General features: G+C 35.2%; 5 protein-coding genes across 11 annotated transcripts; 2 read left to right on the plus strand and 3 right to left on the minus strand.

Annotated features, from left to right (window-relative positions):
• Positions 1-3,256: 3,256 nt before the first annotated feature.
• Positions 3,257-8,055, minus strand: LOC121746429 (transcription factor SRM1-like). 7 transcript variants are annotated; one of them, XM_042140302.1, is made up of 4 exons: positions 7,726-8,055; positions 6,119-6,156; positions 4,024-4,422; positions 3,257-3,670 (listed from the first exon to the last, which is right to left on the minus strand). In XM_042140302.1, the coding sequence occupies exons 3-4, from the start codon at positions 4,374-4,376 to the stop codon at positions 3,553-3,555; spliced, it is 471 nt and encodes a 156-aa protein (XP_041996236.1). In that variant the 5' UTR covers positions 4,377-4,422; positions 6,119-6,156; positions 7,726-8,055; the 3' UTR covers positions 3,257-3,552. The 7 variants fall into 7 exon arrangements, with proteins under 7 accessions (XP_041996236.1, XP_041996210.1, XP_041996202.1 ...); XM_042140276.1 differs by lacking the exon at positions 6,119-6,156; XM_042140268.1 differs by having other exon boundaries at positions 4,024-6,156.
• A 1,678-nt stretch (positions 8,056-9,733) lies between these two features.
• Positions 9,734-12,274, minus strand: LOC121746477 (GRAS family protein RAM1-like). The gene is made up of 3 exons (XM_042140326.1): positions 12,138-12,274; positions 11,539-11,655; positions 9,734-11,452 (listed from the first exon to the last, which is right to left on the minus strand). The coding sequence occupies exons 2-3, from the start codon at positions 11,569-11,571 to the stop codon at positions 9,953-9,955; spliced, it is 1,533 nt and encodes a 510-aa protein (XP_041996260.1). The 5' UTR covers positions 11,572-11,655; positions 12,138-12,274; the 3' UTR covers positions 9,734-9,952.
• LOC121764213 lies at positions 11,958-12,862 on the plus strand. Its single transcript, XM_042160287.1, has 3 exons — positions 11,958-11,985; positions 12,095-12,162; positions 12,248-12,862. Exons 1-3 carry the CDS (start codon positions 11,958-11,960, stop codon positions 12,860-12,862), a joined length of 711 nt encoding a protein of 236 aa, XP_042016221.1.
• Positions 12,049-15,730, minus strand: LOC121746470 (pentatricopeptide repeat-containing protein At1g06140, mitochondrial-like). The gene is made up of 2 exons (XM_042140312.1): positions 13,712-15,730; positions 12,049-13,550 (listed from the first exon to the last, which is right to left on the minus strand). Exon 1 carries the CDS (start codon positions 15,657-15,659, stop codon positions 13,761-13,763), a length of 1,899 nt encoding a protein of 632 aa, XP_041996246.1. The 5' UTR covers positions 15,660-15,730; the 3' UTR covers positions 12,049-13,550; positions 13,712-13,760.
• LOC121764267 (scarecrow-like protein 18) lies at positions 12,978-13,574 on the plus strand. The gene has a single exon (XM_042160336.1). The coding sequence runs from the start codon at positions 12,978-12,980 to the stop codon at positions 13,572-13,574; it is 597 nt and encodes a 198-aa protein (XP_042016270.1).
• Positions 15,731-19,390: the final 3,660 nt, after the last annotated feature.

Here is a 19,390-nt window from a genome sequence, read left to right on the forward strand (position 1 = left end):
TTTAAATTAAATTTTCTATGTGAATGATTACATAGCGCAATTCTGATTTTATTTTATAGTTACACATTAATCATATGTTATTATATATTATGTTATAATATAACTGTAGATATTAATAATAAATTTATATAATTAAACTGAAATTATATAATAAAATAAGAATTACACCATATAATCAACCGTGGTAGATTATTTTTAAAAAATTTGGCAAGAATTCATCTTAAAATATGTTACCATAAACCTGTTAATCATGTAACAAAACATCAATATATAATGAAAAACAAGTTCAAAAAAATCAATACAAAGTTTAAAAAAAAAGACACAAGTTCACAAAAGATACATAACATTACATTCTTTCAAAATGAGCTACTTATACGACGATGGGGTGTATTTCGACGGTTCAATCCCCTTATTCTTTCTGGTTGAAAATCTCTTCATCACTTTGCTCATGTACTTCCCAACCCCGGTGCGTGATGAACCCTCCGCAACTGGTCGAGGTTGGACATGGGTATTCTGAACAACCTCTTCTTCCTCATTTTCCTCTTCTCTTTCATCATTTTCTTCTTCTCTTTAATTTTCTTCTTCTCCTTCATCATCATCTTCTTCTTCAACTCATACAGGAGCCACAAACTGATAATTTTGGAAGTATGAATCGACTGATGCTCGGGCTCCACTCCATTATGGCTCATTTTGGCTTTGTGAATAGGGGCGATGACTCCAATCAGGCTCAGGTTGGCTTGGGGAATAGAGGGGACGACCCCACTGTGATTGAGACTCCTGGCTTGGATAGAAAGACCACTGAGGTGGGTCATACTCTGGATTCATAGGCTCTGGTTGCACATAATCAGGATGCGGCTGCGACATCCTTATCTGTTTAGTGAAACCGTGTCCACCAGTTCGAACACCCCTCACTCCATGACATCGATGTGGTGGAATGTCTTGTGGTTCATCAGGCCTGAGCACATCTTGGTGTTGGGAAGTCGGGTACTCCATGACATCGGCGTAATTCGTAGACTGAAGGACATGCCTAGGGATTTCTCGAACTCGTCGCATTCTTGGGTCCATTTCTTGTTCAGTAGTCATATGCCAAATCTCCTGATAACCCTCAACCTAGATAAAAAAAATCATACAAATATCAATACAAAACAATCTATAACACATGAAAGCATATAGTTTTATACATGATTAATTAGGGGCATGCATTCTAATTAAAGTTTAAGAACTTCTTGAGTCTTATTAGTACGTTGTTTGTTTTCAAGAGGCTATCTCTGCGAGTTAAGGGTGGAGTTAGGAAAATCCAAGTTAAGGAGTTTTAAGTAAACGAGATGGGCTTTCTGTTTACTATACAGTTTTTGCAAGAAGTATTTTGTGGGCTTTCGTAACTAAGTATTTTACGAGCTTTCTATAGTGATATATGATTGTGGGCTTTCTTTTAGAATTCAGAAAATAGCTTTGAAGTATGATTTCAGTTATTTATGTTCCCGTGAGAAAATATCTTGCAAGTATGCTTACAGTTATTTTCATAAAGTGAAAGTAATGTGATTTATATGATGTTATGTGTTGCTTTACGAGTGCTCGCGAACTGTCAGCCTTTGTTGATATTGTGTTCGGCTTTGACCGATAGAAAAATGAGTTTATGTTTCAAGAATGTTTTATGAGAAAAATAAAGTTGCAAAGGTTATGTTAAGCATGTTTTGTTTTGAACAATGTCTATCTGTACTAGACCAGGAGTTTCAGTTTTAGTTAGTGAATTTGCGGTTCACCAGGAGTTAGTGAATTCGGGTTTGTAAGTGGGATGAGCCCATGCATTCCGGTTCACCAGAAGTTAGTGAAATCGCGGTTCACCAAGAGTTAGTTCAGATACGGCATATGTTCCAAGAAAATAGATCGACAGATCGCTTTTGACAAAGGAAAAGAAAAACGTTTTAGTGTTCTTGGATATTTTAAGTAAAACACCGGGTTCACTCAGGAGTGGCTTGACAAAACTAGTTTTTATGAAAATATATTTCGGCTCGTGTCCACTGAGTCCACCAAGTACTCAGCTCTGCATATGTTTTAAAAATGTGCAGGTTGAGCAGTGATGACGGCGGGTGGTGTTGACTGTTGAGCACAGACAAGTGAAGATCCTTCGATAGAATAGTACTTGGATGTACAATAATTTGGAAACATATTTTCAATATGTAATTAATGGAATTTGAGCCGGTTATACTAATAAACTACCGGATGAATTTTCAAATTAGAGTTGCAATTATTATATAAATGAAAATAATTTATAATGGCATTCATGTAAATATATAAAAAACTCCCTATTTATATATGTATAGATGAGTCGGTGGTTCCTCTAGAAATCGATTCTTCCTCCAACATCATCTTTGTCAAGGTCTGTTGTCATTTTCTTATCAATAATTACATAAATAACAAAGGATTTTTTTTGCAATAACTCAAATATTTGCATTAGCTACAATATGAATCTATAGATGACATTCATTATCTCATTTGTTTTTTGGTGAGGTTTGTTAATATGGAGATGACATTCATTATCCCATGGTTCTTTTAATGAGGTTTGTTAGTGTCACGATCGCACTTATTAAGGATAAAATGCCCGGTTGATCGCGACTAGAGGAGAAATGGGAAAACTGTACTTGAACTGAAATAACTTGGAATATATATAAATCAGAGTGTTTGATACAAAGAATGTAAACTCGACTTTTACATTGCAGCGGAAGAGTCAAGAGTAGATGACATCATGTATGGTTAAATACACCATCTAAAACTATTTTTGCAATTGAAAAGTCATGTGTTTCATACACATACATCTTTGGTGCAATTTGATAATGACTATCGACAGTTTTTTTGCGTTTTATTTACCGTATATAAGCTTGGGGGAGCGTTCATATCCATAACTGAAATTATGTCAAATATCAAAGCAAATCACAGTCATTGGATCTTGTGATGTGACCGTTAAATTAATGTCACGTGTCATCTAATAATGTAGATTGTGTAGTCTAAAAATGTAGCTCGTCTAATAATGTAACGCGTTTTAGTCTAATAATGTAGCTCGACTAATAATGTAACGCTTTTAGTGTAATAATGTAGCTCAAATATTATTATCACAACCATCCAATCTAAAGATCCAAGGGCTGAGATGAGATTTGCTTTGATTTTTGACAGGATTTCACTTGTTGATCATAGTGCACCCCATAGTGCACACCAGCCTATAAGCATGTATAGATTTATATTGTAGTTAATGCAAGTATTTGAGATATTAATCCTTTGTTATTTATGTAATTGTTGAACAATCAAAAAGGAAAACCCCACGTAGGAGGCCAACGAACTTAATCGTCAAAATACTTGATCTCTCCAAGATACCGAAACCTAATGAGAGACTCCCTATTTATAGACGACAATGAATAAAACCTAATACTGCCGAGATCTTCATGTCTGCACAACTGCCTCATCCCAGCGTATCTTCCTCCATTTCCTCCAAATTGCTTGGCCAAACTACTTCCCCATTCCCTCACCTATACACTCTCACACTTCCTGACAAGCATTTTAATCCAGAAAATGAGGGAACATGGAGAGATCCACATCATCCAAAATATCGGTGGTAGCACCGATATCATATTGACCATCAACAAATAGGTCAATATCTTGCCCTGCTGCACCTTTGCTATTCCCAACAATTCCATATGAACAAACACAGAATTTGTGGTCAGTTAGTTCATTAGTGTGAACCTGTTCCAAAAAATGATGCTTCTCAAATATGCATTGGCATTTCAGTTTTTATCAGAAGCAAATTGTAACTTTATAAGTGAAGATGCAGAACATGATTATATGAAGCCATGACTTGGCTATGATAAAATCCCTTTCGACAGGCAATGCCATTCAAGTTTCAACAGGCGTGACATTGAGAAAAATTATATATAGTGGATATTAGGCACATCAACAGTATAAAGCATTTAGCGATCTTTGCAAAAATAAAATATTTCTTCATGCAAGTAAGATGTGCTGAACGCTTTTTACCTGTGCTCCTCTTCTGTCCAATGAGCCTCTCGTTGCACTTGCTCTGACTCCAGCTTCTTCTCTTCCAGAACATCGCCTTTGGTCATATAAATGAACAGAGGCATCTTACCAGACTCAACAGCCATCACACTTAAGGCTTCATAGTGAAGTTTTAGATCTTGAACTGTTTTCCCAGGAACTGCCAATGCGATCTTACCCCACATATCAGCATCATTATAGTGGGTTGTGAGAGCAATCACGAATGCCTTGTCCTCCTCCCTTGTCCAATCCAAAGATGTGCGGGCATCCTTTGATGCAGCATCATCCACCCTCATCGTCCAGAAGCAGTTGTCAGATGTCCGATCTGAATCCATTTTCGAGACAACTGGGAAAGCTTGACTGAGAACAGAGAATGATGACCTGTAAGTTTTGAACACATCAAATTTTATTGAGAAAACTAGCTTCAAATCCATCTCATCTTGCTTAGTACCTCAAATATTCAAGAACTAAAATATGTGTGCACTATAGATGTATGGCTTTGTTTTATATACACATACATGCAAAACAAAATATGTACAGATGTGAAAATATGACAACTTGTAAAATAAAAATACTTAGAAATAGTACTTAGAATGACATAAGTGATTACTCAAACAGGGTAAAACATAAAAAAAATTCAACTCTTACTCATCAAAACTAATTGTGAAAATAAGTAAAAATATAGGAATTTTGCATCCAATATTACCATTACAAGACTTATCCCTTAATTTTTTATTCAGAAATATACAAGCAGGAGAGTATAAAACATGCATACAATTGAAGAATCCAAAAAAATAATTTGGTGAAAAGAAAACAGTCCCACACTCGCATCTGCGACATCATTACATCCAAGCACTACAACTAAAAATCGACATTTTGTGTAATATGCAGTAAAAAAAACACTGCTTCATGAACTTAATCCTTGCAACATTATTTTTAAAATAAATTTGTCAATAGAAAACATGACTACGGAATTATCACCAAAAGTATGAACGTAAAATACTCAGAAATGTTGTCCAAAATAAAATCAAGAATCTCAATTTCAGCGATTGCTCCACATTTACTTTTCTGTAGTTATTTGTGTTTTCTCTCTTACTTTATTTGCTAAAGCATTAATGTGAACTCCATTGATTCAGACAATTATTTCACAAACATATCAACATATCAGATGATTAAAAAAAATAAAAATCAAAATAAAAATAAAAATCAACATACCAGATCTTCTTTCCCTTCTATGGAATTCAACATACAGTCATTTCAAACATAACATATAAGCTATCATTAACTACACAACGGAGAAACTAAACCATTAATTAAGTTTATACCTTCATGAAAATATATAAAAAAAGATGCAATTTTTCTTCATTTGTGTATAGCTATGTGATTAAAATTCTTTAAACGACAGATCTACCTTCAAGGGAATAATTCTTGGCGAAGACTGCACAAAAAAGAAAAACTGTGGCCTCCAAATCCTTTGAAATTATGCTTATTCTCTGTGAAATTTCCTCCCTCTAGTTTATAGTAAAATTTTTACTCTGAAGATTAATAGACAATGGACTAACCTGTGCTTCTTATAAGGCGCTGGGCATACAAGCTAGTGCGCGTGCATTACAAAATGAAAAGATCCCACTGTCATTTTTGTCCTGTGTGTATTGCTTAGCAGCCAACCTGGCTCTCTTAATCTTTTTGTTATATGGAGTAAAGTTGATTGGAATGATCCCACCTGGCTTTCTTAATCTTTTTGTTTTGTAATAATCATTTACAATTACAATTGATTCACTAAAAGATACACACTTGTTCACACGTATATGATTGTAAGGTCAGTGATTGTGAGTGTAGGTGCCATAAAGGTCTTGTGACGTGTGAGGATAGGTGTTACATATGCAAGCATCTGAGCAAGCGTTATAAGTAAGGTGTGATTAATGCGATTTTCCACTATTCTATTTCGGAATAAGTTTACATGTGTAGCTGCTCAGAAGCCACTTGGCCACCTTTGTAATCTACTATTTTCTTATTATTGTATTCGTGTAATTAACTTATCGCATACGTGTATTTGATTAAAGAACATAAAAATTACCTTTGATACCAAATACCACTTATTAGTTGGATAATCTACTGCAAGCAGAACGTCAGAGAAAATATTAGAAATAATACGGATTACATTATTTTAGAGTCGACTAATAGGACTACTCATGAATGAGGCAGAGTACTTTCACACGAAACAATTATAAGTCATAGCAATCTTGAACAATGGAGAAGAAGTCACCTTACTAATTCTAAACATATTAGATTAGGCAACAACATACATCACAAATTTATTATGTAGCTTATGAAAATATACATGTATTTGATTGCTTTGATAAACAATGATTTGGGCCAGCTTCAGCCCATTGTTGTATCCCATTACATTTTCTATGACACTATCATTAACTACAAAACAGATTAAGATTGTTGAGCGCACAGTATTCTAACCCAACAGATTTATATTCTCAGTTCCATCCGAACACTTTTTTCATGGCAACATGGGCCAATATGGAAGTAATTTTTGTAAATGTGAAAAGAAATCACATATTTTGACAAAACAGAAACTGTGTGCTGGTTCATTTTTTTTTCTTTTCATATCTTTTATTTTATATACCAAGTTGTGGTGTACCATTTCTCTACCACTACTAACTTTTTTAATCTTTTCTTCAATATTTCATATGATAAGTATTTTGTTTTTTGGTTTTATAAATAATTTATAATTAGGGTTTATTATATATCATAATTAGTGTTTTATAAATATTTTTTATTTTTATATTTTCATTTTCTAGATAATCATCTATAATTGGTGTTAATTATTTCAAAATCAATATTTCCAGAAAAATATTAGTTTCAAATTTAGTTAGTAAAATGTGAGTTATAGTTGATTATTACAATTAGATTTTCATTCTCAACTGTTTGTAAAATTTATATTCTTGAGTGTGGTTCCCAATTAAAACAGAGGTACAGATTATATGTTCTCCAAAAACACAAGGTATGGGATGGAATCCATAATTTCAAAAAATCTATATTTAATCAAGAAAAATATATCTACACCTATATATGAACTTTGAACAATATCCCCCCAAATGAGTTTGTTTGTGTTCGTTACTTTTAGAATACACTAGACCAAGAAAAAGATTTCACATTATGTTCCCCAAAGATCGTGATAAGAATCGATGATTGTTCTGGTTTTCTATCTACACTTGGATGTTTTATATTTGTTCGAGTAACAATCCTCACAAGCATCTTAATCATCTTGTTTAAAAGTTACCTGCAGCATATTTGTTTTATTATTTTACGCCAAACTCTTCTACTGCTAAAAGTACGACTTCCACACAAAAATATCCGACATAAACAGCAGTAATTATGTGTTCCTTAGCAGCTGAAAATAGGCACTAACACACTCCCTACATGTCAAACTCATCCACATTCCAAAAACCTACGAGATAGTATTAAAATAGCAATTCAACATAAGAATTTAACACAATCCAAGTTAAAATCGACATTTATAAGAGCTCATTGCACAAAGCATGAGGAGAAATCAAGATCAGGACATAGGCATTATTAACACAAACGTCACTCAGGCATTCCGCCGAACAGATAGAGAGCATGGAGAAGCAGCATTAAAGGGCTGAAAAAAAATTAACGGAATTTATTCACCTGTATGCAATAGATGTAGCCATCCAATTTCCGGAGACGGAGGGGCTTCTGTATCTTCCCCCGGCGAAAATACCGCCGGAAATCGGACGTGTTTCCCGCCGTTCGATGGAAAAGGATAGGCATTGGAATCACTAACAACACTAACTGGGTTTTCAATCAAACAATGGAGCTTAATATTTGCAATGAATCCAACTTTGAGCTTGTGGTGATTTTCCTTTTCCAGATCTTTACTGATTTTATCAATTTTATTTTAAACTTTGAAACAGTATGTCAATATTTTCCAGTTCATTTTTTTTTAAAAACACGAAACATTATTATCACCTACTTTACTACTCCTTTCGTCCCATAATAGATGTCACACTTTCCTTTTTAGTTTTCCCATAAAAAATGTCACATTTCCTTTTTTGAAAAAATTTATCTCTCACATTAATATAAATATATTATTTTCTCTTTCCACTTAACATACAAAAACACCTCCTAAAATCTCGTGTCAATCTCCAAGTGTGACATCTACTAGGGACAGAGGGAGTACTTTATTTCTCTCTTCTACTTTTCAACACAATTTTTAATCTTTGTGTCTAAAAGTTGACTCAACTTAGTTGGGATGGATGGAGTACTAATATCGACCAATCCTACACCATTAGATCTTAAAATGAGTGGACGACATTAAAGCTTATGAATTTCTCATTGAAGATGACCCACTTTCCTTTTTTGGTTTGTCCCAATCAAAATGACTCATTATTAAAAATGGAAACACTTTTATCTCTACTTTATTTCCTCTCTCTTACTTTACTCTCTACACTTAACACACAAAATCTAAGTTGCATAAAATCCCGTGTCGTCCAAGAAAGTGATCATCTTCCTTGGGACGGAGGGATTAGTAGATTAAATATCAATAAAAGGGAAAATAAGTAATCTGTTATTACATAATAATTTTAACGATTTTTTTATATCAACATAAAGTATTACAAATATCAAGACTGTAGGATGTGAATTTCAACACAAATACCCAAAAATATCAACACAATTTTATTGATATTGTACATGCATTATATTGAAATTTTTCGATGCATTTATTGATATAAAATCTATTTATCAACACATACGAAAATTGAAATAAAAATTATAAAATTTCATCATCCGATCATTCGTCGGAACATATGTAATTGAGATCTGGTTAAAATCCTTATGAAATTACCTTTAATTTGATATATTTTTTTACAAAAAAAAACAATGAAATTGAGGCAGTAACGTAAATTTACAGCAAAATATTGATCATAGAGAAAGTGTTAGTTTTAATAACCACATATAAGAATTGACATTAATACATTTTAAGTTTATTTCATAATTTTTTTAATTTAAAATACAAGGCATTATTCCAATAACTAGATCTCATAATCTAATGACTAAGATTTGATCTTAATTTGGAATTGCTAATTACTCCTTTCATCTCATAATAGAAATCACACTTTCCTTTTTAGTTTGTCTCACAAAAGATGTTATATTTCTATTTTAAGAAAAAATTCTCTCTCACATTAATATAAAAATTATATTTTTCTCTTCATTTAACACACAAAACAAAATTTCCTAAAATCTCGTGTCGTCCCACAAGTGTGACATCTTTTATGAGACGGGGGGAGTAGTTAGCAATTGATCACAACCTTCTAAAAATTAAAATGTGAGTGATAATAAGTTAGTGAAATATGAGATCCACTACAAAAAATGGTAGTAAAAGTGAAAGGTGACAAAATTTTAGGTATGGACGAAAATGGAAAGTGACAAATTTTCAGGTAGGAAGAGAGTAGTATTTATCTATAAAAATTTCTTTTGTATCTACTGTTTAAATCGTGTATATTCCATTACTGTCACATGTAAATAACAAATTAATTATTTCGGTTTTGTGTATTTTATCTTTATAAGATTAAATTATTATAATTTAAATTAAATATCTGTGTCGCACAGGTGTGACAGTAGTGTAATAAGGGCAAACTTCAAGGAAATAGAAAGCTGAGAAAAATGTTACACCATCACCAATAACTTAACAAGAGATTTAGACCAACATAATATATTCAAATACATCTTTGATCTAGTCTAGTTATTCACAGTCAATCTCTATGATCAAATATTTTGCAGTAGTAGATTTCATAATAACACATATAACACCTCCCATTTATGCACCAAGAACAACCCTATACAGATTCAAATCAAACCACAGAAATAAACCAAACTAAATTCTATACTTATGAAATATCCACGCAGACAGAGAACATATAGCAGTCCCTTTCCACTGAACAATAAGGCTCTTCCCATTCAACTCAAGTGTGCAAGAATCGCCACAATCGAACATTTTAAGGCTCAATCTCGCATGATCAAGTGCCGATGAGCTCAACTCCTTCTCCATCATCCCAAACTTCGTAAAAAAAGCCCTCCAAACATCAATCCCCACTATCCTAGACCTCCTCTCCTCCCCCTCAGCTCCCACGGTTGTTCTCAACGAGGGGCCAAACAGATTTGACTCTACAAACTCTCTATCCACAGCAACATTCTTCAAACAATCCTCCACACAATCAAAGTAGGCGCCATAGTAGAAAAGGGCCTCAACAAACCGGTTCACAAACACTGGTGAGTTCACATTCCCCTCGGGTTCACACACTATCATTACACATGGATTTGTGTTCTTGATGAATCTGATGAGAGATTCCAGCTGGTTTGGCCTCACAATCATGAACTTCAACGCGTTTGATGCATACACCACTGTTTTCTCGTCAGAATCACACCTTTTTTGGAGTTTTAACATGTCGTCAAGCTTGATCAAGTGGAAGGAGAAGCTCAAGTTCAAGGAGTTAGCCAGATTTTTGAGATTAACGCCTGCAGCCTCCGCGAGCATGAGGCCAGAGCTCAGCACCACAGCGGTTATCTTGTAATGCTTCAAAGAGGATTCATTTTTAGATGCTAGAGCTTGCATCAGGATCACGTGGTGGAGCTCACAACGCATGTCAAGATCAATGATGTGGACTTTTTTGGAAGAGGAGACATGACCGATGAGCTCTTGAACCCCAGCAAATTGAGTTACTTGAATTGGAGGCACTTTCTGGTGAAACGCTGCTAATCCTGACGCTGAGACCACGGGATTCATTTCCCTGGTCTTGGTTTCTTCGTTGAATCGTCCTGTTTCTCGAGCAATCTTGTCAAGGAGAGCCTCGGAGAAATAGTAAACAAGTCGCCTTATCACATTTGATTGGCTAAAACTAAAGTTATGGCAGAGTGAAAGAAGCTTCCCTGCTGCAACATATTGCTGATTGCTCACTTTCTCAGCAGAGGAGAGAAGATCCTGCAGCAGTTGGAGGTCTGCAACGTGGTCTGAGGTGATGCCTATGAAGGCACTGGCATAGGGGTGGCTGAGGGCAGAGAGCTCACCTCTGGCATTTGTGTTGGACTTGATGAAGTTTATTGCAGCCAGCTCGATTATGTCATTGGTTGACAATGGTGTGGGAGAAGGCAAGTTTTGTGCCCCCAAGCAATGAAGACTTTTGCCACCCGGTTTGCTCATCTTGCTAGTGTAGTTGTTCCTCAGAATCTCGAGAGATGCAGAGGGGAAAAAAGCATATGATTTTTCTTCATGTTGTTGTGACTTTGGAGGAGAAACAATGTCAAGAGGTAGATCATTTAGGCCGCCCCCGTTTGATAGAAATGTAACTTCTTCGTAGTCTGGAGAAGCCTTGTATGCCTGAGGAACTCCAAGGTCAGGACAACATGAAATGGCTTCAAGAGTCCTCACAAAATAAAAGAAAATGAAATTTGGTTGTTTATTACCTGAAAGGTGCAAAACTGATCTCCGGTTGACATTGCTGCAAATGATGTATTGAGAAGTTCTTGGTTTATTTTTATGTATAGTGTTTTACATCAACAGAAGTGACGAAAGCACAGTCTCTGAAAACAGAAGTGAAAAAAAAGGTTGATGTTTACAAAGGATACAGGTGGTAGATAACTACTAAGACAATGAGCAAACATCAAGAAAAGTTTAAACAGTTTAATCTTGTCTCATTTGGCCAACCTAAGACTATATAGATTTGATTTAGCGCTATAAATGGATGTTACCATAAACATATACAAGAAAAGACATGTTAGTCGGCTTGTATGACAAGAAGATCAGTCCAAAACAATAATAAAAATAAATTATTGCATTGTTAGTGAACGTACTTCCATCTTGTTAGTGTCTCAAGTTGGACAAAATGACTATTCTATTAACACAGCTGGAAGGTAATTGGAACATACTGTTGTCTTATAAAAGACAATACTGTGCAATCCCCAAAACAGTTCAAATATCTCAAACAAATTCTGACTTTCTTCAAGTAACAAAAATGTACAGTTCTAGCAAGGCTTTGGAGAGAGAAAATCATGTGCAAACTTACTCATTTCAAGGAGACGAGAGCATTTGTGAGTCTGACCTGCTCTTTTACGAAGAGCTACCGACTCATTTTGCTGCTCTTGATGATCTGTATCTTGATAAAGCTTGTTCCAGCAACGAGCCTCGAGATTGGCAGCCAAGCCCACAAGGAGAAAAGGCCATATGCATTTCCCTCTGCAGCCATGGAGATTACAGAGAGACAAGGCGAAGGGCAACAGCCAACGGGCACCCCCTCCAACGTTGTCGGTCATTCAGCTGATTGAGCTGGCAATGAGAAGTTTCACCCATTCCGATTCCAAAACAGGAAAGGATTTCCATCACTCTGCTGTCATTTATCCGAATAGAGCCACCTTCTCCAGAAGCAAGTCTGAGGATATTCGGCTCGTGCAGGACCTCCTGTCGTGTGCTCAGGCAGTGTCCAATCATAACAACGATTGTGCTAGTGAGTTTCTAAAAGAGTTCAGCAAGCTGAGCTCCGGCTCGACCAATGTGATGCAGCGTCTGGTCTACTATTTCTCTGAATCTCTATGTGACAGGATATTACCAGTGAATACAAGGCCATTAGAATTAATACCTCCGATCTCGGACACAGCTTCCTTGATCGAAAAATTACCTTTCAACCAGGTTATGCAGTTCGCCGGTGTTCAGACAATGTTAGATCACATATCATCATCTTGGCCTCTATGGCGGCCTCAGACATGCTGTTTTAATGCAAGCTTTAACTACTAGGTCTGGATGTCCCGTCCAACATCTCAAGATTACTGCTGTAGCAGCTCAGTCGCATGTTCAGGTCGAGTAGGAGGTAGTGGGAGTTCGCCTCCAAAACTTGGCCAACTCCTTGAATATGAGCTTTTCTTTCCATGTCATAACATCCGAGGACATCCTGGATCTTAATCAGAGCATTCTTCGCCCAGATCCTGAAGAAACAGTCGTCGTCCAAGCAGCGCACATCTTGAGGTTCATGATTCCGGAGCCTGAAATCTTGATGTTAGCCGTACGAAGCCTCAACCCACATGTGATGATCATCATTGAAGTCGAAGCCAATGTTGATTCTAAGGTTTTTGTCAACCGCTTCGCTGAGGCTCTCCTTTTCTTTGGGGCCGGTTTTGACTACTTGGAGCAGTGTCTTAAGGATGATCTTGCAGCGAGAAACTATGCCGAATTCGTGCTCTTTAGCCCTTCGATAAGACACATTGTTGCGGCCGAGGAAGAGGAGAGGAAGTTCAGAATTGTAGGCATCAATTTCTGGAGGGGGGGTTTTGTTAGGTTTGTTATGGCGGAGACGGAGCTGAGCAAACTAGTGCTCAATCACGCTAATTCCGTTCTCAACATGTTCGACTGCCGTGGTTCTTGCAGACTTGTACTAGATGGAAACAGCCTCATTGTTGGATGGAGGATACACCAATATTTTCACTATCTGCATGGAAGTTTCAGAAGATAGTATCAATGTGAAAGTTCAATTATTTGGCTTATGTTTCTATCATCATTTTCTCACTTTTGAGTTTATAGATAATAGTTAATTACAAAATGCAAATATTTAAAAAACTAGTAGTCGTTTAGAAGAATCAGAATCGGAACCTGAAAGATTTCTGAGGCGTTAGCATAAGAGTTAGCATCATCCAAGCTATTATACCTCCGTCAAATGCAGAAAATCAAGATTATAACAACTTAGCTTCATAGACGAAACTAGTTCATCTAACATCGCATAAAGTGAGGTCGAGCACGGATGCGACTTGTCAGCAACGACAAAGCTATGAGCTGCTCCATTCATGCTTATCCAGCTACATCCGGGAACTTTTCTCAACCCTCTTTTCCTCATAACTTGCCTAACTTCTGCCACAACGTCCCACCTCTTTGAAGAAGCATATAAATTGGAAAGTGAGATATAATTCGAGGAATTGTCCGGCTCCATCATGATGAGAGACTTGTATGCCAATTCCTGCATCTCAGAGTTTCCATGGAGTGCAGAAGCACTCAAAAGAGCGCCCCAAATGCTAGGGCTCGGATCAACATTCATGTTCTTGATGAAATCTAGTGCTTCATCAAGCTGCCCCGATTTACCAAGCATATCAACCATACAAGCACAGATTTCAACTGAAGGTATGATCTTGCATTTAGCCACAACATAATCATATATTCTTAGCCCGTCACGTATCAAACCCGACTTTGAGCAAGCAGAAAGAACTCCAACAACCAGTGATGTGTCAGGCTTTATTAATCCATTTTGAAGCATCCTATCAAACAAAGTGACAGAGTTTTCACCTTGGCAGTGTAAGCCGTATCCACAAATCATTGAGCACCAAGAAATTGCATCCTTTTGAGTGCATTCGTGTTCGAATACTTTACTTGCATAGCTCAAACTCCCACATTTGGAATACATGTCGATCAAGGTGTTGCAGAGAGAGAGGTCGTGATTCACACCCCTCCTAACTGCAAAGCCATGGATTTGCTTCCCTCCAATCAAACCAGCAATCGAGCTACAAGCTGGCAATATAGCAACAAGCGACACCTTGTTTGGCCCATTGTCATCCTCTCCGCACTGCATTCCGCGGAAAAGAAACAAAGCATCATCGAATTTCCCACAATTTGCATAGCCATTAATTATTGCAGTCCAAGCATAGACGTTCCTACACTCCATTCTATCAAAAACTCTTCTTCCCAAATCAACCCCACCATTCTTTGAGTACATAGCAATCAAACCACACCCAATATGAACGCAACTCGAATTCAACCCGTTCCGAACAATGTAGCAATGCAGCTCCCTTCCATGACCACCTTCTTCACCACACAACGAAAGAAGCATGGAGACTGTAAACGCATCAAATTTAAACCCCTGGCTCTGCATTTCCCTCACAATATCCCAAATTCCCAATCCACATACAGAGCTACTCCAACCACCCTTGGAATAACTCGAAATCAACGCATTCCATGAAGACACATTCCTTAGAGGCATTTCGTCGAACACTTTAAAGGCATCACCAAAACAACCAAATTTCTCATACATAGACATCAATGAATTCCCTACCACAGTATCAAAAACCAAGGCACTCTTCAAGCTCCTCGAATGCACCATTTTCCCCACCAAAACATCCCCAAATTCCCCAGCAATTTTGAAAATAACAGAGAAAGTGAAGTCATCCACCGCGCCGAAATCAGAGCCCCGGCACATTTCCCTGAAAAGACACAAACTTTCTTCAAACATCCGGTTTTTCCCATACCCGCTGAGCAGAGTGTTGCAGAGATGCGTGTTCTTGAAGAAGAGCGAGTCAAAAACCGACTGGCCCTCAAACGGGCAGCGGAATTGGCAGTAGGAGAAGATGAGCTTCTGAGCAATGAGGGAATGCTGCGTAAGGCCCAATCGGTGAGCTCTGGCGTGGGACTGAGAGGTGAGATTGTGCGATTGGGTGTCGATTGAGAGGTCAAGCAGTTTAAGGAGAGAGAGTGAGGGGTCAATTTGGGCGGAGGTGGTGTGAAAGAGTGAATTGCTATGAGACGATCTGAAACAAGCTCTCAGCGCTGGCATCATAGAGCTATTGATGATATGAATTGGAGCAAAGAAGAATGTTTTCTCTGTTATTTAAAAGTTGCAGGCGGCGGACACGACAAATTCCTTGAATCAATCCTACGGATTGTACTTGATTCAAATCTAGGGCTGCACACATGTCAATCGGGCGTGTTTAATCCACTCGGATTATCGGGCTATTTGCGTTATAAATTTTTTGAGTTAAGTAGTATAAATTTTCAACTAAAACTTTTAAAAACAAACTCATTTAAGCAAAATTTTCTTCAGTTTTAAATCACATAATATCTTTAAATTTTCATGATTTTCACCAATAATAGTTGGAGATGAGTGTTTCATCTTAATCTAAATAAAGATAGATTAAAATTAGAATAATCAATTTGAATTAAAGCTTATATCCGTGTCATTATTTTGACATTGTTGGTAATCATTATTATAACAATAAATATATTGGAATTTTGATGGATTAATTCTTGGTTTTATCTTGATTGGCTTTAGCGGAGGTACGCCAGTGATGATGGGATAATGGAAGAATGAGTCAAAGGTGAAACATAGAAGTTGATAGTGTGGAACCACATAGAAAGGTGTGGAATGAAGATTGGAAAAGACAAGTGAAATGTGGCACATGAAATCCAAAAATACAAGAAAATTTCTAAAATTTAGTATTTTAAAATAAAAATTACAAACCCGCAGCCCAGCTAGGCCAACCTGCCAACCCTAATGTGCTAACCCATTTAGCCCATTTTTTGTATTCGGGGTATGAAATTAGGGACTATCCCACTAATTTTATCAGGGCATTCGGCCCGATCCATAAGTTTCGGGTTAGATTGACATCCCTAAATACTAGCACTTCTACTTCAATTTCAAGTTTGAATAAACATAAGAGTGAACCACGCAAATGATCCTTGAACTTTGCTTTTTGTAAACCAATAATCCATGGACTTTAAAAATATCATGGGTAGTCCATGAATTAAGATGTAATCATTCATGGTACTTTTCACAATTCATCACGATTTTGCACCAAATGCCCCCAAGGCATGAAGGATATTTTTGGACTTTCCCAAAAATGGAATATCCAAATATTGGATATAATATTTTCTTTAGAGTGAACTACAAAAATGGTCCCTAGACTATGGGTTTATCTCGCCTATAGTCCATGTACTTTAAAAATATCGTCAGACATCCCTGGACTAAGAGTTTATCTCAAATTTGGTCCTTTTGCCATTTTTTATACGAAAATACCCATTTGAGCATTTGGGTAATTTGGTCTTTTTACACTTTTAACATTTTAAATCTGATATTATTTCAGTAATGTACTAAATTTGATATTATTTCAAAATTATCATTTTTCTTCCCTTTTGTCATCCTTCACTTTGTTTCTTCATTTCAATATTAGATTTAATTTTATAAAATAAATTTTTAAATTTAGATTTTTAAATATCAATAATTTTTTTTAATTAAAACTATTAGTTCATAGAAACTATAAATATTGATTAAAACTATTAACTTTTGTTATTTAATATATTATTCAGCTGAATTGAAGAAGTACAGAAAAATAATATTAATCATGATGGAAAAATAAGAGTTATTCTATTTAGCATTCGTTCGGTTGTTATAATTGCTTGTGATTATATATTATGAAGTTGACTAAAAATTTGATACTACTAAAAATTTTATATAAGAGTATTTTTGTTGAAATTTTCTAGTTAGTTTGGATTGTTTTCAAATAAATAAACGAAAAGTGTATTAGTCTTACATTAGATGCATATTTATTTCAAAATAAATCGTGTTATATGATCTATTTATGATTAAAACTATTAAATATTAATTAAAACTAAGTTGTCGTCGACATACCTTATAGATTAAAAATTAGACACTATCAAATATTGATAAAACTATTAGTTTCTGTTATTTAATAATTTTAATAATTAATAAAAATTTATTGATACTTAAAATTCAAAATTTAACATTTAATTTTATAAAATTAAATCTAACATCGAAATAAAGAAACAAAGTGAAGGATGACAAAAGGGAAGAAGAATGATAATTTTGAAATAATATCAGATTTAGTACATCACTGAAATAATATCATTTTTAAAATGTTAAAAGTGTAAAAAGACCAAATTGCCCAAATGCTCAAAAAGGTATTTTCGTATCAAAAAATGACAAAAGGACCAAATTTAAGATAAACCCTTAGTCCAGGGATGTCTAGCGATATTTTTAATGTTCAGGGACTATGGGCGAGATAAACCCATAGTCCAGAGACCATTTTTGTAGTTCACTCTTTTCTTTATCTCTCTCTCTATATAGGATATGTTATTTTCTATAGTTAGAGCACATGAAATGATACATTTCAATTCACTTTTTTCAATCACTATATGTCAAATCCTCTTTCTCTCTCTTAAACTTTAGAAATTAAAAAATTAAAATAAAAATTCTATAAAACTCTTAAACACTATATAAATTATAAAAATTAAAATTGTAAATTTAATTAGCAAAATAACTTGTAGCCAAATTTAATTCTGATTGTGATTCGATAATTTTTTTAATACTATTAAAATTTAAAATTTAAAAATAATTGAATCACAATCAAAATTAAATTTATCTACAAGTTATTTTTATAATTTTTTATTTTTATAATTAACATATTTAATAGTTTTATAGTGTTTTTTATTTTAATATTTTATTTTCTAAAAGTTTAAGAGAAAGAGAGAAAGAACGATTTGATATAAAGTGAATGACAAAATGAATTGAAAAATATTATTTCAGGTATTTAAACTATAAGAAAATATCATTATCTAAATATCTTAGGGTTGGGATCCCCTGCTGTGCACAGGAGGGGCTGTGCTATCAAGCACACACCCATCAAATTTTCTTATAATAAAAGATATTAATATTTTAATATTATTATTTTCAAATAAAATATTAACATGGGTGGAACAACACCCTGCTGTGCTATCAGCCACAGCAGGGGATCCAAATCCAATATCTCATCTTTATGAAAGTTCAAAAATATTCTTCATGCCTTGGGGGTAATTTTGTTAAGTAAAATTGTGATGAATAGTGAAAAATTACTAGTGATTATACCTTAGTCTAGAGACTACTCATAAATGCATGAAAATGACCCTCAAATCTGCCCATATGCGAAAACTAAACAAGTCTGTTAAGCATTATACTCATGTAGTTACCTCAAAAACAAGGTTCTAGTGTTAGGCATGCACACGGTTCAAAAACTGCTGGTTCCGAACCTGGAACCGGCGGTTCACGGTTCAACATTTTCATGAACCTGAACCGGCCCGCCAAGGGTTCCGACGGTTCCGGTTCCGATTCAAAAAACCGGCGGTTCAAAACCGCCAGTTTTTGGCCGAAACCGCCGGTTCAGTTTTTTTTTCTTCTTCTCGTTTTAGTATTTATTTCAACGAGACTATAAGTCACAAGTCACAACTTATAAGTTACAATTTACACTTAATGTTGAACTTGAGTCTTTGGGTTGAAAGAGAGTGTATTGGATGATTCTCTTTTATAGCTACATGTTCTTGGATGTGTTGCTCTTTCTTTCAATGTGAGATAAAACTCCTTATTTATAACTTCATGATACATCTCCATCATCTTTGTTTATATTAGTTTATATCTTGACTATCTTCTATTATTATAACTTAACAAAAACTATAATTGTATTATTCTTTAATTCTTTATCATTATCGATTTGTTTGTGTATAAGTTTATGTGTATGTTAA

The sequence above is a fragment of the Salvia splendens genome, chromosome 1 (assembly GCF_004379255.2).
Source record: "Salvia splendens isolate huo1 chromosome 1, SspV2, whole genome shotgun sequence".
NCBI classification, from domain to species: domain Eukaryota; kingdom Viridiplantae; phylum Streptophyta; class Magnoliopsida; order Lamiales; family Lamiaceae; genus Salvia; species Salvia splendens.

Excerpts from the sequence above, each read along its gene's own strand:
- LOC121746429 (XM_042140268.1), bottom strand. The coding sequence starts at position 4,475 with ATGGATTTGAAGCTAGTTTTCTCAATAAAATTTGATGTGTTCAAAACT. Across the intron at positions 3,671-4,023 it reads TGGACAGAAGAGGAGCACAG|CAAAGGTGCAGCAGGGCAAG; the intron begins GTAAAAAGCGTT and ends TGTTGGGAATAG.
- LOC121746477 (XM_042140326.1), bottom strand. The coding sequence starts at position 11,571 with ATGTCAACCGGAGATCAGTTTTGCACCTTTCAG. Across the intron at positions 11,453-11,538 it reads ATCAGTTTTGCACCTTTCAG|GCATACAAGGCTTCTCCAGA; the intron begins GTAATAAACAAC and ends GGAGTTCCTCAG.
- LOC121764213 (XM_042160287.1), top strand. The coding sequence starts at position 11,958 with ATGACTATTCTATTAACACAGCTGGAAG. Across the intron at positions 11,986-12,094 it reads TCTATTAACACAGCTGGAAG|TTCTAGCAAGGCTTTGGAGA; the intron begins GTAATTGGAACA and ends AAAAATGTACAG. Across the intron at positions 12,163-12,247 it reads TCAAGGAGACGAGAGCATTT|CAACGAGCCTCGAGATTGGC; the intron begins GTGAGTCTGACC and ends AGCTTGTTCCAG.
- LOC121764267 (XM_042160336.1), top strand. The coding sequence starts at position 12,978 with ATGAGCTTTTCTTTCCATGTCATAACATCCGAGGACATCCTGGATCTT.
- LOC121746470 (XM_042140312.1), bottom strand. The coding sequence starts at position 15,659 with ATGATGCCAGCGCTGAGAGCTTGTTTCAGATCGTCTCATAGCAATTCA.